This window comes from Dreissena polymorpha, chromosome 3, assembly GCF_020536995.1.
Source record: "Dreissena polymorpha isolate Duluth1 chromosome 3, UMN_Dpol_1.0, whole genome shotgun sequence".
NCBI classification, from domain to species: Eukaryota; Metazoa; Mollusca; class Bivalvia; order Myida; family Dreissenidae; genus Dreissena; species Dreissena polymorpha.
Window position 1 is genome coordinate 116,550,114 of NC_068357.1, and position 24,797 is coordinate 116,574,910.

At 33.3% G+C, this 24,797-nt stretch overlaps 2 protein-coding genes across 2 annotated transcripts in view; both read right to left on the reverse strand.

Moving 5' to 3' along the window:
* LOC127871138 (uncharacterized) overlaps positions 1–17,095 on the reverse strand; it is an 85,303-nt gene extending 68,208 nt beyond the window's left edge. Inside the window, exon 1 of the mRNA XM_052413859.1 lies at positions 17,072–17,095. The gene's annotated coding sequence lies outside the window, so the exon portion shown is untranslated. The remainder of the gene's footprint in view (positions 1–17,071) is intronic.
* LOC127871144 (uncharacterized) overlaps positions 2,966–24,797 on the reverse strand; it is a 45,348-nt gene continuing 23,516 nt past the window's right edge. The window contains exons 2-10 of the mRNA XM_052413871.1: positions 14,830–14,960; positions 10,462–10,918; positions 9,817–10,161; positions 9,321–9,470; positions 8,894–9,034; positions 8,411–8,527; positions 8,162–8,235; positions 6,926–7,102; positions 2,966–6,632 (exon numbers count right to left, since the gene is read on the reverse strand). Of these exons, the coding sequence (XP_052269831.1) occupies positions 6,513–6,632; positions 6,926–7,102; positions 8,162–8,235; positions 8,411–8,527; positions 8,894–9,034; positions 9,321–9,470; positions 9,817–9,838 (801 nt within the window). The 5' untranslated portion in view covers positions 9,839–10,161; positions 10,462–10,918; positions 14,830–14,960 and the 3' untranslated portion in view covers positions 2,966–6,512. The remainder of the gene's footprint in view (positions 6,633–6,925; positions 7,103–8,161; positions 8,236–8,410; positions 8,528–8,893; positions 9,035–9,320; positions 9,471–9,816; positions 10,162–10,461; positions 10,919–14,829; positions 14,961–24,797) is intronic.

A 24,797-nucleotide genomic window follows, 5' to 3' on the forward strand; every position in this document is an offset into this window, starting at 1 on the left:
TTTTGGGATTTTGGATATAAGTCTTGTTTCTTTGATGTGTTTTTCAGGGTTATAGAGTTTGGCTTAATACTGTAACAATTAGGTTTTCCATTAAAATTATGAAATAACAATGGATGATGATGTGCCAGCTTAAAAAAAAGCAAGGATTTGTTTTTGATGCAGTACTTAAATATCTTTTATCTTGATACACATTTTTGCTAAATTATCGATAAAACATGTTATTAAAGTTCAATTTTTTCTGATTTCGACCTATGATGATCGATAGGCGAGGTGTTGTATAGTATCATAGAAAGAAGTGTTATTTTGCATTTAAAAATAAATTGCATAATTTTGTCTTTAAAATGTCAATGTTTTTGAAAATTGCCAGTTTTACAGCGCGTGATATCGAACGTGTTCCAGATGACATGAATTTGTCATGACAAGAAAAAAAACGCTGTTTGTACACTTTTTGTGTATGACCAACGTGTTTATATTCAACTCAGAAAACAAGTTATGTTTTGCTCATGTATGTCATAATTTTACACCATAGTCAATTTGAAAGCTTTGATTACACACCATTTACGCATAACCACTACACAATTAAGCACAATTTATTTAAGTCGTTGCACTTATTGTTTGATTACGTAGTTTCTAGTTGAAAAAGCCACCAAAACTGACGTGACCTTTCGTGATGTCAGCTGTACATGTAAATAATCTGTTCATTCAAATCGTATAACAAATACACAGGAACGTGTAAGTATTTGTTACACACAATCAGCAAAACTTGTAATTGTATCAATTGTTCGAGCATTGTTAGACTTCTGCCCAATAAGCAAAAAGGTTTTAGAGGATGCGCAACACCATCATAGCGCCCCCTTTATAATTATTCAATGGTTTACAATCATCACGATTGCTTTTTAAATAAATGCTTAGTTTTTTTATGCCAATGCGAAGTTAATAAAAAAAATGGTATGTATGCTTTTTCTGTATAAAACGAAACTTTTGCTCAATTGCTCATGTTCGTGGATATAAATACTGTTCGGTTTTTAAACAGACAACAATATGTTCCATATTATTATTTTTTTATTTGCAGGGTTATGTTTTTAACGGTTGGCAATAATTCAAAAGTGCATAATCGTAAATAAGTGCCTAACCTTCAACCCAAAATCTTGTTTTTGTGCCTAACGTAGATCCCGGTCCGTAGGTGAGATCCTCAATTCGTTACGTGGTTGTATCCCAAAAACATTATTTGAGACATGAAGCGAAAACATGGGTTAAATGGCACTTGCAATTGCAAATGCGGCTTGCATAAGACTTTCCGCTTTCGTAGCATTTGTTTGGGATACCATACTACCAAGTACCCACTGTTGGCGGAGAGAGCATTCATTGATAAGTCCAGAGGGAAAATACGTGTTTGTTTATCCATATATGTGTGCATGTGCGTAAATTACGATGTTTCAATGACATGTTTCGTGGCTTTACCTATCTTGTTTTATATTGTTTCGTAGTTGGGTGTTGTTCTCGTATTTGAATTTGTAGCGCTTTCATCCGCTGATGTATTTGTATGTAATTGTTATTGACACATATATTCAAATATCTGCACCGGCGATTTAAGAGGCGGAAATTCAGTGCATCCTTTGGAGTGAGTAATACGGTTTTTTCCACGAAATTACTTGAAAATACATACATTCTTGACCTGAGGTGTGACCATTTAAATACTCATCTGTTGATTTCTTTGTTACAGTAATCATACTATTATGCACACATCAAGGTGGTTTTATTGACGTTGGGGTATTCACTACCAGCTTAAAAGACCATTTGTAATACAAGGAAGTAATTGATACCATGTCAGTTGTTATGACATGTTCAGATCCCAGGCATGCTTACATGAATAACATCGGATTTTAATTTGTATGATCTACTTGTTGGCGTAAAAAGACAATTGCATCCGCAGATTATATTATATTTGTTATGTTACGTGTTGTCGTTAAGGCTGGAAACAAAGTCACAGTGGCGTAAACAATACGATAAAACAAGTTAACTTTAAGTTGATAAAACATGTTTAACAGGCGAGACAATCACAGAAAAGTAGAATCATTTGGAAGAATTTTTCTGTTTATTTTGTAGCCGTCGAAATTGAATAGTTTCTTTAAACTGTGTCCGCTAACATTTGCATAGATCGATCCGTTGAAGTGGTCAACTGTCAAAACGTTGGGGTCCAGGGAGCCACCAATGCGAATCCATTTTTTTAAAAGTCGGTATATTATCTGATCCAAACGATGACGAAAAACAATACTAATCCAAGGAGAATATTTGTATCCATATTTAAATCGTGCTTACAATAAGGTGTGTCTGATGTCTATTCTTGTGTAAAGCGTACATCTGATAAACGAATTTGACAGTTTTTTTTTATTATCAAGGATACACTAAATTATTATCTGATAAAGCCTAATTCATATCTCGGGTCAAAATTGAAAATGTATTCTCTGATGCGACATTTAAACCTATCATCTGAACACCGTAAGAGTGGTCAGCAAAGATACTCGCAAACAATATGTAATCGCATGCGATTTAATATTCTTCTTAATTGAACATTAAGAACATTAACTTAAAGCTGAAAAAAAAACCGACGTTGGAATAATCCTTATAATGAACCAAAAGACATAAATTGTACACAAATATAGGACAATGTCCTTCCATAAACAATTTAACTAATACCAAAATCTCACGATCAGTTTGAAAGTTATTATTACATATTATGGCTTGTAAAAAGGACAGGAACTATCTTTGTCGGCTCATAGCCTAGCATTTTGAAAAAAAGTCATTGATGATTTCGTGAAAATAACCCGTGAGGTTCTGATTGTGAATCTTATGCATTATATTTGTTATATATATTAATTAACACAATAATAACGATTTATTTGTAAAAAGCAAAAACTACCAAATCAGTGATACTAACATACAATGCTACACGACTATCGTTAAGAACAGAACAGAACAGACAGTTTATTAAGACTTATACAAATGTACATCGTCTAAATACATGAATTACAATACAAAATTGGTTAAAACAAAATGTAATCTTACAATTGAAACAAAGTATAATTAACAAAGTAGTACGATTTTATATTACATAGTTTAATATCATTTCACTGGCAGTAAGGGAATACTAGTTTTCGTTGACAATATTATTTGTGATAGAATATCTAACGGTTAGAGTTTCCTTCATATATTAACACAAATTTATAATTTCAATTTTACAAGTTGATTTCAATAAAGCATGGAAATTAAAAACTGATGGATTAACATTAGACAATATGGACTTTATCAGATCGGTAATAATCGGTAATAATCGGGCGATAACGCTGTAATCAGATCGGTAATAGTCGGACGATAACGCTGTAGTCAGATCGGTAATAAGCGGGCGATAACGCTGTATTCGGAAAGCGTTCGGCAACGATCGGATATAGATCTACGTCTAAGTCCGGAAAATATACTTAAATGACGAAATTAATTAATGTGTTTAAATTAAAGACATAAAAACACGAACTTATTGTGGTGTGTTTTTATTTTAGAACTTTATGTGATATTTTGTTGCAAAAAAGAAAGTGCGTAAAAAGACAAGGCGGTTTGAAACACAAAAATAATGTGATACCGACAACCAACGCTATTCTGCTGTTTAATGAAAGCAGTTTATCGCAAACACATAACTATTACGGTATGTTTAATTCACAATGTTTACATATTATCAAATAGTTTTCTTAATTGTAGCTTATGAATAACGACGTTTTTAAACTGCATGATGTATCAAGAATGTCTGTGCCTTATTGACATATTACCTTGTAGTTTGGTTTCTTTTTATTTAGGTGGCTGACATGTCTCAGATGTCACATGGAAGCATTGCCTTTAGCAGTTTCAAGAGGCATGTACAATCTTGTCAAGTGTGAGTCAGAGTAAACCTAAGTAACCTTCGACCATGGAACAACGGATCTACGTAAGCTAAACTCGTTTACGGACTTAATTCATGCGGATAAAATTCAAGTCATTTACAAGAATGTTATATTTTTTAGAGTTATAACATCTTATCATATTACATCATGCAACACATATTTTGATGTTTGCTAATTTGAGGTGAAGGAATCGTCTATTTGCTCGTTGTCCTTAAAAGGATTGTTCTGAAAACAAACAATCCTATAAAGCGTCGGTATGAAACGTAAACATGGATAATTAAATTCATGAAAAAAAAGCATTTTGTATTTGTTTACAGTTCGAGGTACAATTATTCCGGATATAACTCAGATTGTTGACGAGGATTTAAAAATAGGTTCGATGTTCTCCACATATATGAAGCCATCAGTGCCGAATTCTGCAGAAGCCCAGAAAGAAACTGGCATCTCTGTTGATGCTTATGGTAACATGTATGTAAATGGTGGAAATGTGGATAGTGTCTCCAATAGAACTTATATTTCTTGTCATGTAAGATTTAAACTACATTGACATTTTGTGATTAAGTGCGGCTTTATGCATGGATTTCATTTGGATTGTGGGTGACCTTAGGATTGTATTATTAATGTATTATTATATAAATATTAAGCCACATTCAGAAACATTTCAGCATATATCAGAGTGAATAAGTGTTGATCAAAATAAGCAATTATAATACTCAAAAGAGACGTGATATACACATTTATACTGAAATCAAGAGCTTGATAATGAATTGGCGGTAGGCATACGAAAAGTGTAATTTCTTCAGATAATCTTCCTCAAATACATTTATTATGTAGAAATTATATTATATTAAATAAATATGTACACTATATGCATTTCATCCCACTAGAAGTGACATAAAACGTTATTAAAGATTATTGTCACTGAACGATTTGTTGTAGTTTTTGCCATTTTATCCATATGAGTGCACATATTGATGGAGATCAAATGAACAAGTTCTATGAAAATTTGTTATGCTGTGTCTACTAGCTCAATACCATGGAAATAATTATATTAAGTTAATTGTCAAAATATGTTTAAAATATATGTATATACCATTTAAAAAAACAAAACGTTTTGTTTATATGGCCAATCAATTGAAAACGCCCAACCGAGTCAATGTGTAGGTGTTTCCTTTCAAGTGTAAACGGTTAAATGGCTGGTTAAAAGTTTTAAAAGATTGCAGTTAGTGGTGATTTACAGTTTACAATATGGATCTAAAATAAAGTGCGTTTCTGGAAAAGAACCCTTTAGGCTTCCACTACATTGAATGCAGCATCAGATAAAATCTGCTTATAGTCACTGTTAAGAGCAGCTTATTGAAAAAAAACTCTACTTTACTACGAAGATTTGGTAAAACCAATGGCTTTTTTGTTGTTAAATGTGATGTTTTTTGTATTTTAATATAAAAAAGTTATGAGCATATGACTTTTGATACTTATATAAGCTTAATTGTTCCTCATAAAGTTATTAACCTGTGGTTTTGGTTCAAATCCAACCATAGCGGGGTTTGATGGTAACTTAATAGAAACATACTGTATGTTGGATTACTTTTTATTTAATTGATATGCTATTTTCATGTACACATAAGCGTCTTGTGAATACGTATGCGCCTCTGTTTAAACCGGATTATTAAAACCGGTTTAAGTCCTGATGCATTTTTAATCGACCGTTTCCGGATGGCGACCCAATATTTATTATTTTCCGTGTTTGTGTCTATATTATGTTTCCCCATGTTCGATTCTGTACATGTGACATTAAGCGAATAGCTCTGGTCTTTGTAATGCGAGTATTGAGCTGAATTAACACGATTTCAACATAACCCCGTTTAGTTCATTGTTAAGAACAAAAATACTTCGTACAATACAAAAAATGTAACCCTCCACTAAGTTTCACTATGTTTACATTTTAAATTCCCTACAACTTGTTCATATAAGGCATTTGCTAAATTGCAATGTGGATATTGTAAACATGCAATTTTATCCTAAATACATGAAATATTTGATGCATTTTTGTAAAACGAAAATAGTTTTTGTGTCAGATTTTTTAACATATTGTGTGATTCAGCAAAATAGGAATGTTTGCACTTAAAATACAAATACACTTCAACAGTTTATGATATGATTGATATGGATGTTTAGTTATGGAATATTAACAAGAAATCAATTATCTGCAAAATGCGGATGGTAATTAAACGCTTTACTTAGACATGTATTGCAAACACACTGCAAGCATGCGTAAGGAAGTTCTAATAAGTACATACTCGCAGAGCACTGTTGAAGTTAAAGATTAAAAACTGCAAACAATAGCAACGATCACTTCAACAAACATTTTCATAATTGTCTACCCATTCCTTAACTCCATATTTAAACTCAAGAATCATAAGGCATACGCTACATGTATGGCATTTATTGGGATTTCGAACGCCGGCCTTACTTCAGAGTGAGAAACACTGTCAATATTTACTTGTTACATTTTTTATAAAGTTGAAACACATGTGGCAAAATATCAAAATGTTTGCTGCAACCTTCGCTTGAAGGTAAACCTCATTGTCTGAGCCAAACCGGTTTTACTTGAAATGTAGTCCATAAATTTGTTCTGGGGTCTTTGATTTCCAATCCAATGGCAAGAACTTTGGCCACGAGGTCAGATACGGTTTTGAATGTCTAAACAATAAACATTAATTGTATTGAAATAATTGACAAAATGACAAGGAGACACAATGCTAAGTTGTATTATTCAATAACGCGAGTATGTGTACTGGTATATATTTACGTTTGATTTATTATAAATAATGAGCATTTAACTTATAATCAAATATTAACAAAAATAATCAACAAATATAATGCCTAAATATACCAATATGGGCAGTTTTAAGTAACATGGCGTGTTAAACCGGTATGAAACATATTCGAGTGTATGGTCAGGCAATAAACGACAGAATCTTTTTGTCATGTACCTGGGTCTCTTGTCCCTGCTGCCTGAATTCCTTGAAATGATACACGTCCCCAGTTTTCATTATCATGAGTTTTTTGGTTCGGCTGTGTTCGATCACAAACTCCAGTGTGAACACATGCAGCGATCCATCCGGCTCAGCAGTTTTTGGTGCAGTCTTTCTCACAAGGAATGTTCCTGGCTATGGTACAAATTGATGTTTTTAATAGACCATGTTCGTTAAAATGAACAACAATCTATGTAAATTGCATGTATGTAATCTGAACAAATCAAATTAAACTTTCAGTTTTTATACATTGTATTTCGCGTTTTGTTTAAATATCATAAATTATGGAGTTTTGTATGAGCCCCTTTCCGATAAACAAGTTCACAAATATTAAAGTGCTATTCAGATACATTTCAATACAGATGACATTTGTCACGGCGTCTTGTGTGAACACATTCGATAAACGAGGTCGCGAAACATGTTTTACCAGATAGAGAACACTATAATTGATATATATGTAGACCTAAGATGATGTTTGCTCGAGGAATTCCTTCAGAAAACAACAACAAACGTAAGATGAACATTAATGATAGAACTTGAATAGCAAACTTAGAATTAAGCTGTTAATTTGTTTTTTGTGTGGCACGCATCAACTCATTAGAACCATCGTTCGTCAAATTTCCCGCAAAATTCGTTCGTGTGCACGTTTGTTTAAAACAATGGTTTTTATGTTAAATTAATTGTTTACGTGTGATCTTGGTTTTGAGTTGATGTTCTTTGATTGGCGAACTGAACTTTGCGAGAATCTGTTTATTAACACTCTTAGAATGCAACACAAAGTGAAGGGTTGGGGAACACGTATTTAATGTTGGTGCTTATCATCAGACTTCATACCGTTAAATTGAGTTGATAGCTACATTAAAGGTTCAATGCGTTTAACAAACCATCTTAAGATGTCTTGTAAAGTAATATTTAAACAGTATTGTTATGAGGTATTTTATAATCGACCTTCCGATGAGATACGTTATACTTACAAAATATTGGATGTCATTTACAAATATGCAATAAATCATTGGGTTAAGGAAAATAATAATCTTACTTATGTTTTCCAAGTTTTTATTACATATTTTGTATAAACAGTAAGGTCGTGAATACCTACATATTGTCTGAGGAACATACCACCACGTGTGATTTAAATACTGTTTTAAAAGCTTGGTATCAACATGCCTTTAAATATATAACTCTCGTTCTTACCGGTTTATGTTCGAGTTCCCTTTTGGCTTTTTCATCGGTAAGCTCATCTCGATACCATTCCCAATCTTGAATGCCTGTCGAGTATATCAACGTTGACGAAAAAGCATTGTACACAAAAAGTAACTTGGATACACTTTATATTGTAACTGGGATATATGTATTTATAATAATGATAATTTCAAATGCAGGTCCTAATTTCAACACATTTAAGATGATTCTTCAATTCCCATTCACAACAAGGTCACTTACGGTCTCGTCTGGACGGGTGTGGAGATGTTCCAAAGCCAGGATCCTCAGAGGGCGGTTGTTTACGTACGGGGACAGTGGGGACAATGCAAGAAGGAGAAGAATGGACACTGTGTAAAGCTGAATAAAAGTAATACATCATAGTTAACATGAAGTCCGTTTGAATAGGAATAATAGGTGTTGAACCAGTTTTATTTACATACGATGAACACGCTGGCTGCATCCATATGTTTTAAAGAAACAGTTTGCTTTGCTCATCATTATATTATGTGTACATCAGTCGCAAAAAACACATTCAAATGCTCAATAAAGTTTGCATTAAAAAATCTGTATTTTTAAAAACGATATTTTTCTTTCAATATTTTCTAATCACTTAACGTCAATATTGAACAAAGACTGCATTCTAAATATTTATAACAGAACTCAAATAACAAATAACTGTGGTTCGTAAATTAAATGCACGACAAAATACGCGTCGCTCTTTACCTCGCTGGTGCGGCGGTTTCTCGATGTCTTTGTTCCTTGTCCACTCATACACGGCTTCATTTTCCTTTTGCGTCCACTTAACAATTTGAACGTCGTCTTCAGGATTCACTTCTTCTACTCCAGGAGAATAACCTGGTGGTACTAAAATTATCAAAAGACAAAATATATACAGCATCGAACTATCCGGCTAAAAAGCTAAATATTAGGCATAAAGATTTTGATACTCACTACTGTCAAGTATAGCTCATATAAATACCCATTACTATGATACGTAGATTAGCAGCTTTTTAATTACTTTAATTATTGAAAGTAACCAGATGAGAAGAGTCAACAGGCAGCGTATTGTCAATTGTATTCTTCACGTTCATTTACTTCTTGCATCGGTTTATTTTACAATTACATACCTGTTAGTATCTGTATAACTTACTTTGCCCCTTGATGTAATCATATATGTCTTCGTCGCTTTCGTACATCCAGTCACAAAGCGACGCGTCGAAGGCATTTGACGAATCACGCAGAAAATCGCAAACCTTTTGGTGGCTTAGGATAAGTCTTTCTAAATCTTCCTGTTTTCCAGCTATAAATAAACAGTCGGAGCTCATAATATGGTGTTATGCCTTTTACCATAGTGTAAGCTATGAGTGCGTACACTGATGATGAACAAAACAATCATTCACAACGTACTCTTGTACAATTAAACATACAATAAGACATACAATTGACACGTGCATTTATTTATAAGACATAAATAAAATATGTCGAAGAAAAGAGACTAATCTGTATACAAAATCATATCTTTCCACATGTATTGCATTGGTAGACAAAAATGCGTTTCTATAAGAATGCTTTACGACACAAATGTCGGGAAATGTTTTATACACAGATTTGAAAGATGCTTAACATTGTGTTTCGATATTTCTTACCTCTTTTTTTAGAAAATCTCATTTTTAGTAGATCTCTATCTTCTGAAATACTTAGAATTTCATACTGACTGTCCTTCCATTCATCAGTTTCTTGTGTGTTTAATACGTATGCATTTTCTTCAATGCTTCGACTTTCCGATTCCGCATTTTTGCCATGGGCATCGCTATGAAAACTGTGTTCGTCCACATCCCGTCTATATATCAATTTATGTGTGTCATAATGAAGATTGTCGCTTTCTGACGAGGCAGACGATCTTGTTTCCGAAAAGAATGAATCCTTCTGACCTGGCGATCTAAATTTCTTTCTAGACTCAACCTGACTGCGGCGTTTGATTTCCAACCAAACTGGAAATAACAAGCGAACACACAATTACATTCGTTTCCAAACCTGTCATACAAGTTATAAACGGTGAATCGATCTTGGAAGCATGTCTCATTTATCTCATGTTGCAATCCAAATTCGGAATCGAAACAAACTAAATTTAAATGAAGTCGTTATGCAAGCTGCCGAGTGGTGCGAGATATAAGTTGAGCATCAACTCCCCGCCCATGCGAGAAAAACAACATGCGGATGGAAACACAAACAAATTTCTTCCAATTACAACTACATATTTGGAAACATAATGCTTTATCTGATATGCATACCTTAGCCTTCCGAATCCAGTGGAATGACCTGCTTATTCTGAGAGCCTTTTAACTGTTGTACTAACTGGTATGCATTTGAACTGACTCTTAGATTGATCATGATATTTCTGTTGCCCTCTTGCTTGTACACGACTTTTTTACGTGGTTTATTCTTTGGTTCGCATATCAACATAATATTTCTGTCTCCACACTGTAAATATGTAGAATATACTGGTTCGCTGTCGTCTTTATTACCCGTTTCTCTGTTTGGCTGGTTTGCGTCGGTATCATCTTTTCTATAACTATGACCCCTTCCATGTGAAATAGGGGTGTCTTCTGTATTTTCTACTGGTTGTTTAATATTGTTATGACTTGTGTTTTGATGTGAACCATTAATGTAACTTTCTATTTCTCGCCGTACTCTCTCCAAATTATCTCTCACTTTTTTCCATGAATCAGAGGTCAGCGCATAGTTTTCCTGTGAACGCAAAATGGTTAATTCATTTTAGAAAAAAAAATGATGATGACGAAAACATCACTCCTTTGTTTTTTAATTTAAAAAAAAATATCGCTTTGTCGTCTGTCGGCATGATAGTTTTGCCGATTTATTTTTTTGCTCGTATGGGAAATGAATGTTTCCCATAACTCCATCAGACTTAAAATCTGTTTGTCATTCCCTTTGTTTGTATACCATTATCGCAACCCGTGTTCAGTTCGACGCGGAATTTCAGACACTACTGATGTGTGATCCGAACGAATTCGATAGACTTTATAAACAGCGCTTCCCTAATGGTGGGAATAAGTAAATTTTCATTGTGTTACGGTCCAATAATTTTCAGGTAGTTCGATGAAAGATAGTCGATTGCGAATACACCATTATGGAAGGAAGTATGTTTCCGCTCGATATGCCCTTAAAAGCAAATAACACATTTTCAAACAACTACATACTCTATTGGATCTTGCCTTTAAAGGTGGCATGCGCATGTTGAAATGATGATGTGGTGTAGTGAATTATGGCCGACTTAATTATTAAAAACTAAACATGCAATCGATGTGTTTTGTTTCTGTGCGAGAATATGTATCTGTATATGTAGCATTTATACCAAAGGGACACGTGCATTTTCTGAGGTCGATGATTTTTATAGAAGCTATTTATAATGAGCGCATGCTTAGAATGTGTTAGCTCCGAAAATAATTATGGCAGAATAACCTATGGTTCATTTACTTTCTTATTTATATTTGAATGGAACATGTTTTTATTTCCAATACACAAAAAAAAAAGCATTAAATAAAAAACTGTGTGTCCCAATAAGAACAATTACACCAGTCTGTTTTATTGACCGTATTGAAACAAAAACTTGTCTCATTCTTAAAAGGACCTTACTTTGTTAAAGTGGGCATTTTCAAAGATTTTGCCAAGAATAAAATGTAAAAAAGGAAAAAAGTAGACCGCATCAGAGCATAAGAACAATTACACCAGTCTGTTTTATTGACCGTATTGAAACAAAAACTTGTCTCATTCTTAAAAGGACCTTACTTTGTTAAAGTGGGCATTTTCACAGATTTTGCCAAGAATAAAATGTAAAAAAGGAAAAAAGTAGACCGCATCAGGGATCGAACCAGTGACCCCGGAGTCTTGGAGTAAAAACCAATTAGACCGCTCGGCCATCCTGCCAAGTATGTATGACAGACGTATTTTATACTTTATATAAGCAATCTTCGTAGTTTCACAAAATTAAACGACAACAACAGAACTCTCCAAATTATTCAATCGTTTCGCGTTGCAACGCTTTATAATTTTCAGGTCAAAAGATGCACATAATGGCTATATTAGACCATGGTAAATGTTCAGTATTACTGTTTCCTCAAAAAAAAACTAAAACGAAAATGTGCGAATCTGAAACAACTATTTTCATTTTTTTAATTTACCAAAACGTGAAAAGATCCCTTAAATGCTTAACTTAAAACATTTAATCTAACTTTTTATTGGCATAAGTATATTTTGCCTTTTTATTTCTAAAAATGAATATATAACAGGCAGTTTGCTACTACTTCTTTTGATCAGTAATTATCTTTACTTTCAATTTAAATCCCGGATCATGATATCTATGATTATTGCATTGATCTACATGTTTTGCTTAAAAATACAATGTTGTTTATTACACATAAACAACATTTACTTACCCGAATGACATGCAGTAAAAAGATCCACGTTTGACATATCCTAAAACCTGTTCTTTTTCTGGATCATACAATTCCCTTGTTAATATCACAAACAGTATAAACTTAAATAATTTTTTATTTATCAGCATATTCTTGTGTTTTTGCTTTTTCATTATTTGATATCTTTGGGTTAGTGTTGCTATTGTTGTGTGTTTCGTATGATACACAAAATATTATTAATTTGCATAACAATACTGTCTGTCTGTCTAAATAGGTCAAATTATGGCATTTAAGTCATTGCATCTCAGCATTATATGAGCAATGACAAACGTCGAGACTGTAAAAAACACTTGGATACTTTTCTAACGCAACGCATTTAAAACTGAAATACATCAGTTTTTGTTCAGATTTCGATTATAAATTCGTGTGATCATTTCACTACATTCTGGGCAAGCTCACCATAAAATCATTTACACCTCCCTGACTATCCGACGCTTTAGCATGTAGGGTATGTATGGTGTCATCTGTTTGCACGTGGTCATGGTGGAAATAAATATTATTCTAAATTTACTTCAATTTCATTTTATTCTTATGATAGAAATTTAAGTACAGTTAGATTTAATAATAGGGAATTATTTTAATAATATGTTTGAGTTATTAATTAGTGACTGTTATAATAACTGATATGTAAGAAAATGTTGAAAGGTTATGTACATCAATATTTCTATCTTATACTTAAACAGAAGTTAAAAGTTTAAAGTGATCAAACTATTTGAGAGTTCATCTTGTAAAGTACCTGTATGTTGCGGGTATTTAGGAATTAACATAACAGATGTCATCGGATGGGGTATGTAATGAAGTTTGAAAAATTGATTATGGAAGTATGGTTTCATTTCTCCAATGTAGTTCAATTATCGGGAACATCTGTTGATTTGTCTTAGTTCTGACATAACAAGTCCAAATTCAGATATGGTATAAAATGAAATTTAAATAATTAACTATATAAGTGTAATTCGAATTTCCCAAGGTACATAACAGATACAAGTTCGGATTGAATGTGTATCGGGGTTTACATAGTTGATTATAGAAGTGTTATGTTTCATATTACCAATGTGGTTTGTCCATAAGGAACATCTGGTTATATGATCGAGTATGCTTAATGAAATTATCTGCACATGGTCATCACAAACTGTGACATAAGGTAGATGCATGAGCGATCCTTCCAATCAACAAGGGTTATTCGAAGGGGTGGGTTTAGTAAATCAAGGGAAAAGTACAGTCAACCAATCAAGAATGGGATAGGAAATATCTAAATTTTATGTTTATGTACCCATGAATAAAATGCTGTGTGGTTGTTGTAAGATGGGGATTCTGCTGTTAGATTTGGAAAAGAACTTTGAGAGTTGTCACGTCTTCTTGACGTGGTGGCCATGTTGGCCGCCGCGCTGTAAAATTGTATTTCACGAACAATAGTAAGCGTTGTGTTAGAATATAATCAACACAAATAAATCACGATGAGAACGGAAATGAACTTTGTTTGTTACTGTGTGTTTTCCACGAACGATACATAATTACGTGACAGTGACGATCGGACGCTGGGGAGGGTAACATGCAATTAACTCAAATGCGCGGTTGCGCTTTTAAATATTCGTATAAGCAATACTTTTTGAAAACTAAGTTTATGTTTTACTGGTGTAAGAATCCATATTAAATGATGAAATCGAAATAAATGTATAAAAAGTATTTGGTTTCACAATTTCCACGTGCAAAAAGACCAAACTATACATACCTCACGTACTAAAGCGTCAATCGCCACGGATGAATAATTTTTTCGTGACCTTGATCAGAATGTAGTCAACTTATCATATTTAAATTTAAAAAAAATCTTAACTTATCATAGAGATATTCAAGTTTGAAAAGTGTGGCGTTGGAAAAGTCTCCAAGTTGACACACGAACATACTTTCATCAGTTTGACCAATGTTTGATTATGACACAGACAAATAATATATAATTTACTTTTCTTTAGTTCCGATGGAAGTTATTTAAAATTGCAATTTGCTGTTTCAAACAGTGACACATTAAAGCAAAAGTTATTGACATTTGTCATTGTATCATTAATTTAGTTTATCGTGTTATTATCTCAACGAAATCATCGTACATGTATAATCAGGTCTAATAAAATAAACAAGAGCCAAACACTAAGCCTCGTACAAAGATTTACCTACATCAGGAACACGTGTATTATCATCAATACTTCCGGCGTTAAGATCGTTTAGTCGTTTGTGATCCATGACTGTACTTGCTCTTAGCCGAGTGTATTTGTTTCACTTTATCGCACATCAGCAATAATCTACCTCTGAAATATATACGATGAATTCACTCAAACAAGTCAAATGTTACGGCTATTAACTGCTCATAAAACTTCATTGCACTCAGCTAAGCATAACATACTCCAACATTAAAGAGATACATTCCTATAAAAACACACTGAAGAGGCCCTTTCGTTTTAATTGTATGCGTTTGCCGTAAGGGTTTAAAAAAGGCAGATGTTATTTCTTTACATTGTGTCAAATAATGTTAACCACAAACGTCATGTAACGAATTTAAACCGCACACCATGTTAATAATTTATACCGCCAACCATGAGAGTCAAATATCCATAACTGAAAAGTAGGAATCGAGTAAATTTGCATTTAATTCAAAGTATATTCAGTATACTATTTCCGGAAGTTTGAAAACGTAGAGGAAAGGATGTCACAAGATATGTGTAAAGAGCATGATAGTGGCCCCGATGACGGCTATTCATATGTGTCTTGTTCTGAGAAAACTGGGCTTAATGCATTTGCGTAAAGTGCCGTCCCAGATTAGCCTATGCAGTCCGCACAGGCTAATCAGGGACGACACTTTCCGCTTTTATGGTATTTTTAGTTTGAAGGAAGTGCCTTCTTACCTTACCGAAAATCAAGTTTAAGCGGAAAGTGTCGTCCCTGATTAGCCTGTGCGGACAGCATAGGCTAATCTGGGACGGCATTTCACGCACACGCATTATGCCCAGTTTTGTCAGAACAAGACACATATGATAATCAGTTGAAAATACATATGCACTCACTTTGTTCCATCATTTGTTCGAGCATACTCAAACAAGTGCCATTTTATGACTACCGGTTCTTGCGTTCGCTTAAATAATTGACAAGGTATCATAAATGCTATGGTTCGCTCAAATAAGAGCAATTATTGTGACATATTTCTTTGGTTCTCACAAAACAGTTACAGTGTATGAGTATTTGCCACGGGTCGCAAAAGTAAGAGCGAGATTACGATAACTTGCTATAGTTTGCTAACAAAAGTGACATTTTGTATGATAATTAAAAATGGTGCGCTAAAATATGAACCAGTATAAGGACACTTATAAAGGTTCACCCAAATTGTGCCAGTTAATGAATTATTGAAATGGTTCACTATAATTAGTGCCAGATTATGATTACTTACAATGGTTAACTCAAATATGCGCCGGTTTAGGATTATTTGCTTCAACTCGGGCCACCTTTTTTCGCAAAAATCAAAAGAGATATTACGGTCTTGTCTTATATCGAACCGAAATAAATATTTACCGTGAAATATTTACTTTTTTGTGAACGAATTCCTTGGATCGTTTTGAAAAATTGTTACGTTTTCAAACTAATGACCTGTTATCTGAATAGCGTTCTTTGTTTCGACTGCGTCAAATTATTTTCAAAGTAATATGTCAAGTGAGGGCCTATAGTTGATGTGCTTTATTAGATGGATTTATGCTTGACATACCGATCTTCTGACGAAAACTTTATTATTATCTACCACCCTACTAGAATGACTATATAATAATGATTATAATTTTAGATGCTAGAGTAAGTTGGTTGTACTTTTACCTAAAAATAATTTGAATTGAAAATGGCAATGCTTGCTAATTAAGCCACTCCAGTAATATACGTAGTCAACTGCTCACCGCGGGTGAATACATATTTGTTAAATAATTATTTTGACTACACCAACATTCTAATTTATTACCTCATTTCACATAATGCAATTGTTAATTAATTCATTCACAAGTACACGTTCTACGTTTAATTGAATGTCTATGAATACACTGATCATGTACCGTCACATTTGAATAATTGAATACAAAATACCGCCCAAAGGCGGTCAAACCGAGTTCTTAATGGTGTATTTATTCCCTATTTCGATATGACAAAAAACTGCAACAAGTGTTCTTATTATGTTTACGCTTTGACATTACCAAAGTATACCTTTAGCAAACGAAGGTTTAAAAACAAAAATAGTGAACGTTCAAAATGCTTAAATAGCCACATTGAATGATCCTACTATTGACAGCTGAAGATTCTAACATTATTCGTTTAACAAAATATGTACGGTCTTATTAACCAAATTTAACATTTATACTCAAATGGGTATAAAATTTTCATAAAATACCTCTTTCCTATAACCAATTATTTGAAGCACTTAAACTCATTCCGATGATTCCAAGAAACTTGTAAACGCTGCAGATTACACACGAAACTGGGTTATGTTTACATGAACTGAACTAAACTAGATATGTTTAAGCCGATTCATCTTTTACCAATAGCCTCACATTTGCAATAAAATTTGTTCGCGTTAAACAACATGCGTCAAATGTTTATTTCCATCACCAGGAAATAACAATTTAAAAAGTGCCATTCAAATATTGTCATTTAATACATTGCATTATGCAATGCAAATCAGAATGAAATCAATTACATCGAAAGAAGCAATTTTCTACGGGAACATAATTACTATAAGAACTGATCATAAAGTTCCATGTGATGTTTTAGAGGATGCGCAACATCATCATACCCCACCCCCTTCCTTACAATTGTTGAATGGTCTACAATCTTAACGATTGCTTTTTTGAAATGAATATTTAGTATTTAATGGATATTCGAAGCCAATTTATCGCAGAAAAATAGTTTGCATTTTTTTCTGTATAGTACGAAACTTTCGCTAAATCTTCCATTTTCGTGGATAAAATAACTTTTCGGTTTTAAAACATACAATAACATTTGGGCTTGTGCAAATTTCATATATATTACTTTTTATGTGCAGGGTTATGTGTTTGAACGGTCCGCTATAATTAAATGGTCCGTAACTTGTATTGTATTGTGTTTCTTTTGACCTCGCAGTCAAGGATAACCCATGAAAGTGCCAGACCAATGGGTTCCTTTTGTTTTTGCTGAAGAAACAGCAAGCAGAAGAGATAGTATTGAGATACAAGGAATCCGGGTGCGATACCCTAGCACTTTGCGAATAGATCCTTTGGTACTTTTACGTACTCAGTGTATAGCACCGATACACGCGAGAATTACCTGGGTTTCATACCAGTACATCTCTAGTTGGGTGAGAAACACTTGAAGCATTTCTGAAATGTCCAGTGTCCCGGCAAGGAAATGAACCGGGGACCTCTGGAATGGTAGACCAGAGTGTTACCACTCGACCACCGCACAACCAACAAGACTGTTTCTGTGCCTAACGTAGATCCTGTTCCGCAGGTGAAGTCTTCAATTCGTTACATGGTTGTATCCCAAAAATATTATTTGAGACATGAAGCGAACACATGGGTTAATTGCACTTGAATTGAGTATCGGCTTTCGTAGCATTTTCTTGGGGTATTATGCTACCAAGTACCCACTGTAGGCGAAGAGGGCATTCATTTATAAGTCTATAGGGACTGCATGTGTTTGTTAAGCTGTACACGTGTGAATGTAAGTTAGGTACGATGTTTCAAGGGAGAGTTTCGTGGGTTGACCCTTTTTTTATAATGTTTTAAAGTAGTTCTCGTATTTGAACTTGTAATAAGATAAGTATTGATGCAAAGCATCAAAAGGCGTCGGGAATTTCAGTGTAAAGGGCACTCAATGAAGTTACATGGAATGATTTTTTTCTACTGTAAATATAAATATATTGGCCGATTATTTTAAACAAAATAGAAAACAATACTGGTATAACCATTATCTATGATTTTGTGTTATAACCCCTAAATAACCATTATCTATGATGTTGTGTCATAACCCCCAAATAACCATTATCTATGATTTTGTGTTGTAACCCCCAAATATTTCATAGTTCATTCTATTTACATTGGTTTCCTTTTTTTACTGGCATCCGTGTGCAGTTTTCATTAATGGAACAGAACTGTGTAGGTTTAAAAAAATCTGCTTCATCTTGTAAACGTAATTTAAAATTGTTCTCAACTTCAAGGGGAGATGATTCTGAATTTATTCTTACGTTGCTCATTTACGATAGGGGTTGAGTACTCATTGATATGAAAACACTGTAAAAGTTTTTATGTGATTACGAACCCCCCTCCTCACACATATATTTCATGGGCATAATAAAAACAAAAAATGGTTACAATCAACCAGCATATTTATTTAAACTAAAATGTCTACATCAAAACAAAAAGTTAACATAGAACACAAATAAAATAATTTGATTATACTGGGGCTCGGACCTTGGGCCTCTCACGTGTAAAGCGAGCGTGTAGCCACCACACTACGGAACCGCTTGAAAAATCATCTTCTAACTAAGATATTAATAAGCTATTAATAGTAGGTTTACATGTAAACCCGGAGGTTTAAACGCTGGATAGTGAGCGGGGTTAAAGATCCATACTACTGGCAAGATACGGGTCAGGCCTGCGGCCTTCTATATGTGGTTCTTAAAAAAAGCCTTTGGACTTGATAGTAATGAGACTGGGGTGCTCCACATTGATAATTAGCTGCTTCCTTTGTCAAGATTCATTATAACAATTAATAATACGTGTCGCGCTTCGCGCTCTATAGCGCCTTTATTAGTAACTAGGTGGTTGCTATGATAGTGGAACAATGAAGTTTTGTTTTTTGTACAAAACCAGAAAGTTTCACCGGTTCGCGTATTTGCCTGTGATCTTTTATTATTGCCCTGTCCCTGTGATCAGTTATTAATTAAAAGAATTAGCTTTGCATTATTTGCAATAAATGTTTTAGTAAATGTAATAGGCACAAATGCAGTACTTATTTACACTAATTTACACAAAAAAATCACCACTATGCAAGATATTCTGAAAACAAAAATATATACATTGATCCGTAAAATAACTTCTCCTCCCATTAAGCGAAAAAAAAACGTATTATATACTAGTCGCCGCACTTCAGTGCGACGCCAATAATGCATCATTTGCGCAAATAAGCGCTGTCATCCGCTGACATATTTGTGTGTAATTGTTATTGACATATCTATTCAAATATCTGCACCCGCGATTTTAGACGCCGAAATGTCGGTGTATCTTTTGGAGTGAGTAATACGTCCTATCGCTTGAAATAACTTCAAAACACAAACATGCTTATCTGAGGTGTTGAAATTTCAAATGTTCATCTGATGATTTCTGTTTAACAGTAATCCTAATAGTATGCACACATTATCAAGGTGAATTTATTGACTTTAGGGTATTAGCTACTTGTTTTAAAGACATGTGTTATACAAGGAAGTAATTGATACCAGTAAATCAGATATTTATAATGTATGCATTTGTTCACGCAGGTGTCGTCTATATAATATATTTACGTATAGCAATAGATAGAATGGCTTTAACTCATTCGACAAGGTTCATAAAAAGGATAATTTGTGTATTAAATTACCTATAAACGTAACGAATTTCATTCGTTTTGTACGAAACTGCATATGAAAAACATACCATGGGTTTCCCATTCTAATGTTATTGAAGGCCACATGATACTTCGCTGCATAATAAACGAGAAACGTTAAAGGGGTATATCGACGATATTTCCCCTTGTATATAGACAGTTGCTTTAACAATCCGAATTCACTCATATTATATAAAATTTATTTTATAAGAAGGTTATAATGATACAATAACTGACAATAAATTCATAGATTGTCAGCAAATAATATAACGGCTACTGTGAAATAAAATTAGGAGGTTTACTATAAAACAGTCCCATCGACAATTTGCATGCGTATAGAGTTACTTTATATGCCTTTATTTCATAACGGGATTAGAACAACTACTACTACTGCGTTTACCGCGCAAGTTAAAGGTTTTCTCGTTAACAACTTTTTATTATGATAAAAAAGGGCGTTAACAAAAACATGAGACATATGTGATTTCCCATCATTTAATATATACTAATTCAAATAGTCACATTTGGACCGCGAGGGTGTTTTGTTTAAAACAAGGTTCACTTATGTTTCTCAACAATTGAATAAGACTTTTTTATTAACATTCATTTCCAAAAACATACAGATAAGGACATAAAACGCATCGGAATTCTATGAGGGAATATCCTTTGATATTCCCTTTTTTCGTTGCAAAATGAAGAAAAACAGGTGTTTTTTTCTCACTTTTATTGCATACAAATTTAACCTTGAATCAAAATGCATGAACAGGAATTATCAAACTTGTATATTTCCTAAAAAAGTGCGTAAATTTACGAACATTTTTAATGCAAAAAGAACACATTTGACATCAACTAAGAAATTATTCGTAAATTTACGAACATTTTAAGGGAGAAAAATCAGTAGTTTTTTTCATTGCTTGTCACCATGTGGCATAAATTTATGAACTTCTTTTTTTTAAAGAAATATATGATTAACAAAACCATTATTCGTAAATTCACGCACTATTAAAAATGTTCAGAAATACTTGGTGAATTCATAGATTCTTACCAAAACTAGACTTTTAACAAAACCATACTTCGTAAATTTACGCACTATTTAACATTTTCATTGGTAAATTCATAAATAAAACCATACTTCGTAAATTTACGCACTATTAAAAATTTTCAGACATTATTGGTAAATTCATATTCTTAGCAATACCATACTTCGTAAATTTACGAACTAGTAAAACTTTTCAGAAATACTTCATCAATTCATATATTCTCAACCAAATCTTACTTCGTAAATTTACGCACTATTAACAATTTTCCGAAATATGAGGTCAATTCATATTTTCTTAACAAAACCATACTTCGTAAATTTACGCACTATTATATATTTTCAGAAATACTTTGTAAATTCATAGATTCTTAACCAAAAAATACTTCGTAAATTAACGCACTATTAAAAAAAAACAGTCATAGATTCTTAACGAAACCATACTTCGTAAATTTACGCACTATTAAAAACTTTCAGAAATACTTGGTAAATTCAAGATTCTGAACAAAAACATACTTCGTAAATTTACGCACTATTAAAAACTTTCAGAAATACTTGGTGAATTCATAGATTCATAACAAAACATACTTCGTAAATTTACGCACTATTAAAAACTTTCAGAAATACTTGGTGAATTCATAGATTCTTAACAAAACATACTTCGTAAATTTACGCACTATTAAAAAATTTCAGTATTTGGTGAATTCATAGATTCTTAACAAAAACATACTTCGTAAATTTACGCACTATTTAACATTTTCAGAAATACTTGGTAAATTCATATTCTTCTACATAAAACCATACTTCGTAAATTTACGCACTATTAAAACTTTTCAGACATAATTGGTAAATTCATATTCTTAATAATACCATACTTCGTAAATTTACGAACTTGTAAAACTTTTCAGAAATACTTTGTCAATTCATATATCCTTAACAAAACCATACTTCGTAAATTTACGCACTACTATTTTTTTTCTGAATTACTTCATCAATTCATATATTCTCAGGAAAACCCTACTTCGTAAATTTACGCACTATTAACAATTTTCAGAAATACCAGGTCAATTCATATATTCTTAACAAAACCATACTTCGTAAATTTACGCACTATTATATTTTTTCAGAAATACCCCGTACTTTGTCAATTCATTTATTCTCAACAAAATCATATTTCCTAAATTTATGCTGCATTAAAAATTTTCAGAAATACAAAGTCATGTACATGGTCAGTTCATATATTCTTAACATAAGTCGAACATTTACACACTATTATATATTTTCAGAAATACTCGGTACTTGGCAAATTCATAGCAAAACCAGACTTCCTAAATTTACGCATTATTAAACAATTTCAGAAATACTTGGTGAATTCATAGATTCTTAACAAAACCAGACTTCGTAAATTTACGCATTTAAAAAAAAAACAGAAATACTTGTTTAATTCATAGATTCTTAACATAACCATATTTCGTAAATTTACGCACTATACATTTTTTTCAGAAATACTTGATAAATTCATAGATGTCATCATTGTTGTTATTTATACGAACATTTTCAGGGAAAAGGTCTTTTTTTTTGCATTAACAATCAACATTTTTGATATTTCGTATTAATACGAACTATTATTAACTGTCATCTTTGTTCGTATTAAAACGAACATTTTCACAAAAAAAGTCATTTTTTGCATTAAAAATCAACATTTTTGATACTTGTATTAATATAGCTATTATAAATTGTCATCATTTTACATATTCATACAAACATTTCCAGGGATAAAAAGTCAGTTTTGTCACTAAATATAGTCAGTCGCGAGAGAGCCTAGTCTTTTTTAATGAGAAATTTGCACAGATTTTCTCCCATATTAGTGTCAGATACTGTTGGATTGTTTGTGGATTTCTTGAACTAGATTGTCAGGTTTTACAACAGGCAAAGTTTGCAATTTGAATTTAATGTCTGGTGCAACATGACTTTCTGACCCATCAGAGCCTTCAACATCATGCTCTTGTAGTACCTTTACTTCTGCAGCGTCGGCTTCAAAAGCTTTTTGCTGAGAAAGAACTTGAAGATTCCCTTCTGATTCTGCCTTTTGTTTCAAAAGAGCTGCTTCTTGTTGAGTATATTTCAGTTTTATCTTGGCAGATTCGGCTTCTGCTTGTTTCAATGCGATGAGTTCACTCCTACGGCTAGAGGATCTCGAACTGTGTGTCTTCACACCACCATGGAAATAGTTTGGCTTCATGCTGGATATGACTTTTTTTAATATTGATTGTTTATTTTGGTCAATCTTTTCCAGCGCATGTAACTTTGCTTTTTCCTGTAGCGACACGTCTGTAGTGAGAGCCGCGATAATTCTTTAAGACTTGCTTCACATTTCACATTTTTTAAGTACACTTCAAATTTGTCTTTAACTTTTATGTTACTTTCATAGGTAATTGCTGTTCAATCAGGTTAATTTCACCAACATTACTCTCATAAGTTAAACTACTTACTATGCACAAACTTTCAGTCACTTTGCGCCATGAAGCAGAACAGCGCTTCCTAAAGTCATCAATTCTCTCTTCATAAAGAGCCCTTCCTTTTGCAGAAAACGGACGTACATGCCGTGTTGACATACAATAAACTTTCTTAAGCCAGTTGAAATACAGATGAGACTTTAGTGCGACCAATTTTGAACGTGGATTTAGTTCGATGTCTAGTACCAGTCATCTCCATCTGCTACTAGCAAAGTGTAGGTCAATTTACTTTTCTGTTCTGGAAACAGATAGCGGACCGATCGTGTCGAAAAAGAATACTGTATGTGGTGGTATTCAGTATTTATTCTTAGATTCAACTCGATGAATGTGGTAAATTGCTGCAATAAAACAAAATAAAAGATGTTCAGTTCTGCAGTAAAGAACAATGAAAATGATGTATTGTAATCAAAAAATACTTTAAATGACTGAAAAAAGGTAAAAAGTATAGCCTATACCTAAGTAATAAACAATGACATAGTTACGAAAGAAAAGCTTTGGAAATTACACTAACATATAGCCTCAACTGGGTCGAAAGGGTAGGTACGACGTAATTTGGGTACATCTACATCTACATCTACATTGTACATCGCTGCAATCACGCATGATTATTATGCGACGGGTGGTGAAAGAGTAAGAATAAAGAATGAGGGACAGTAAAGTAAGAAGAGCTTGATAGTTAAAAGACAGAAGGAAAGTAAAGCAGAACACCAGCTACGTTTCGCCCTTCTCCCTCATGCCTCTCCGGCTACGGTGGCCGCTGAGAGGATTGAGCCTCAACCGGCACAGCCACGAGGGGTCATTAGGAGTTACTTTGTAGCTGGAGCTGACAACTTATTCAGAATCTGGTTGATGCTAGCCCCCGCTTGAAGGATACCAAGTCAGGGGATTCAGCAATGGAGGCTGGTAGGTTGTTCCAGGTGGCAATGATACTTGGAAAAAAGCTGTGGCGA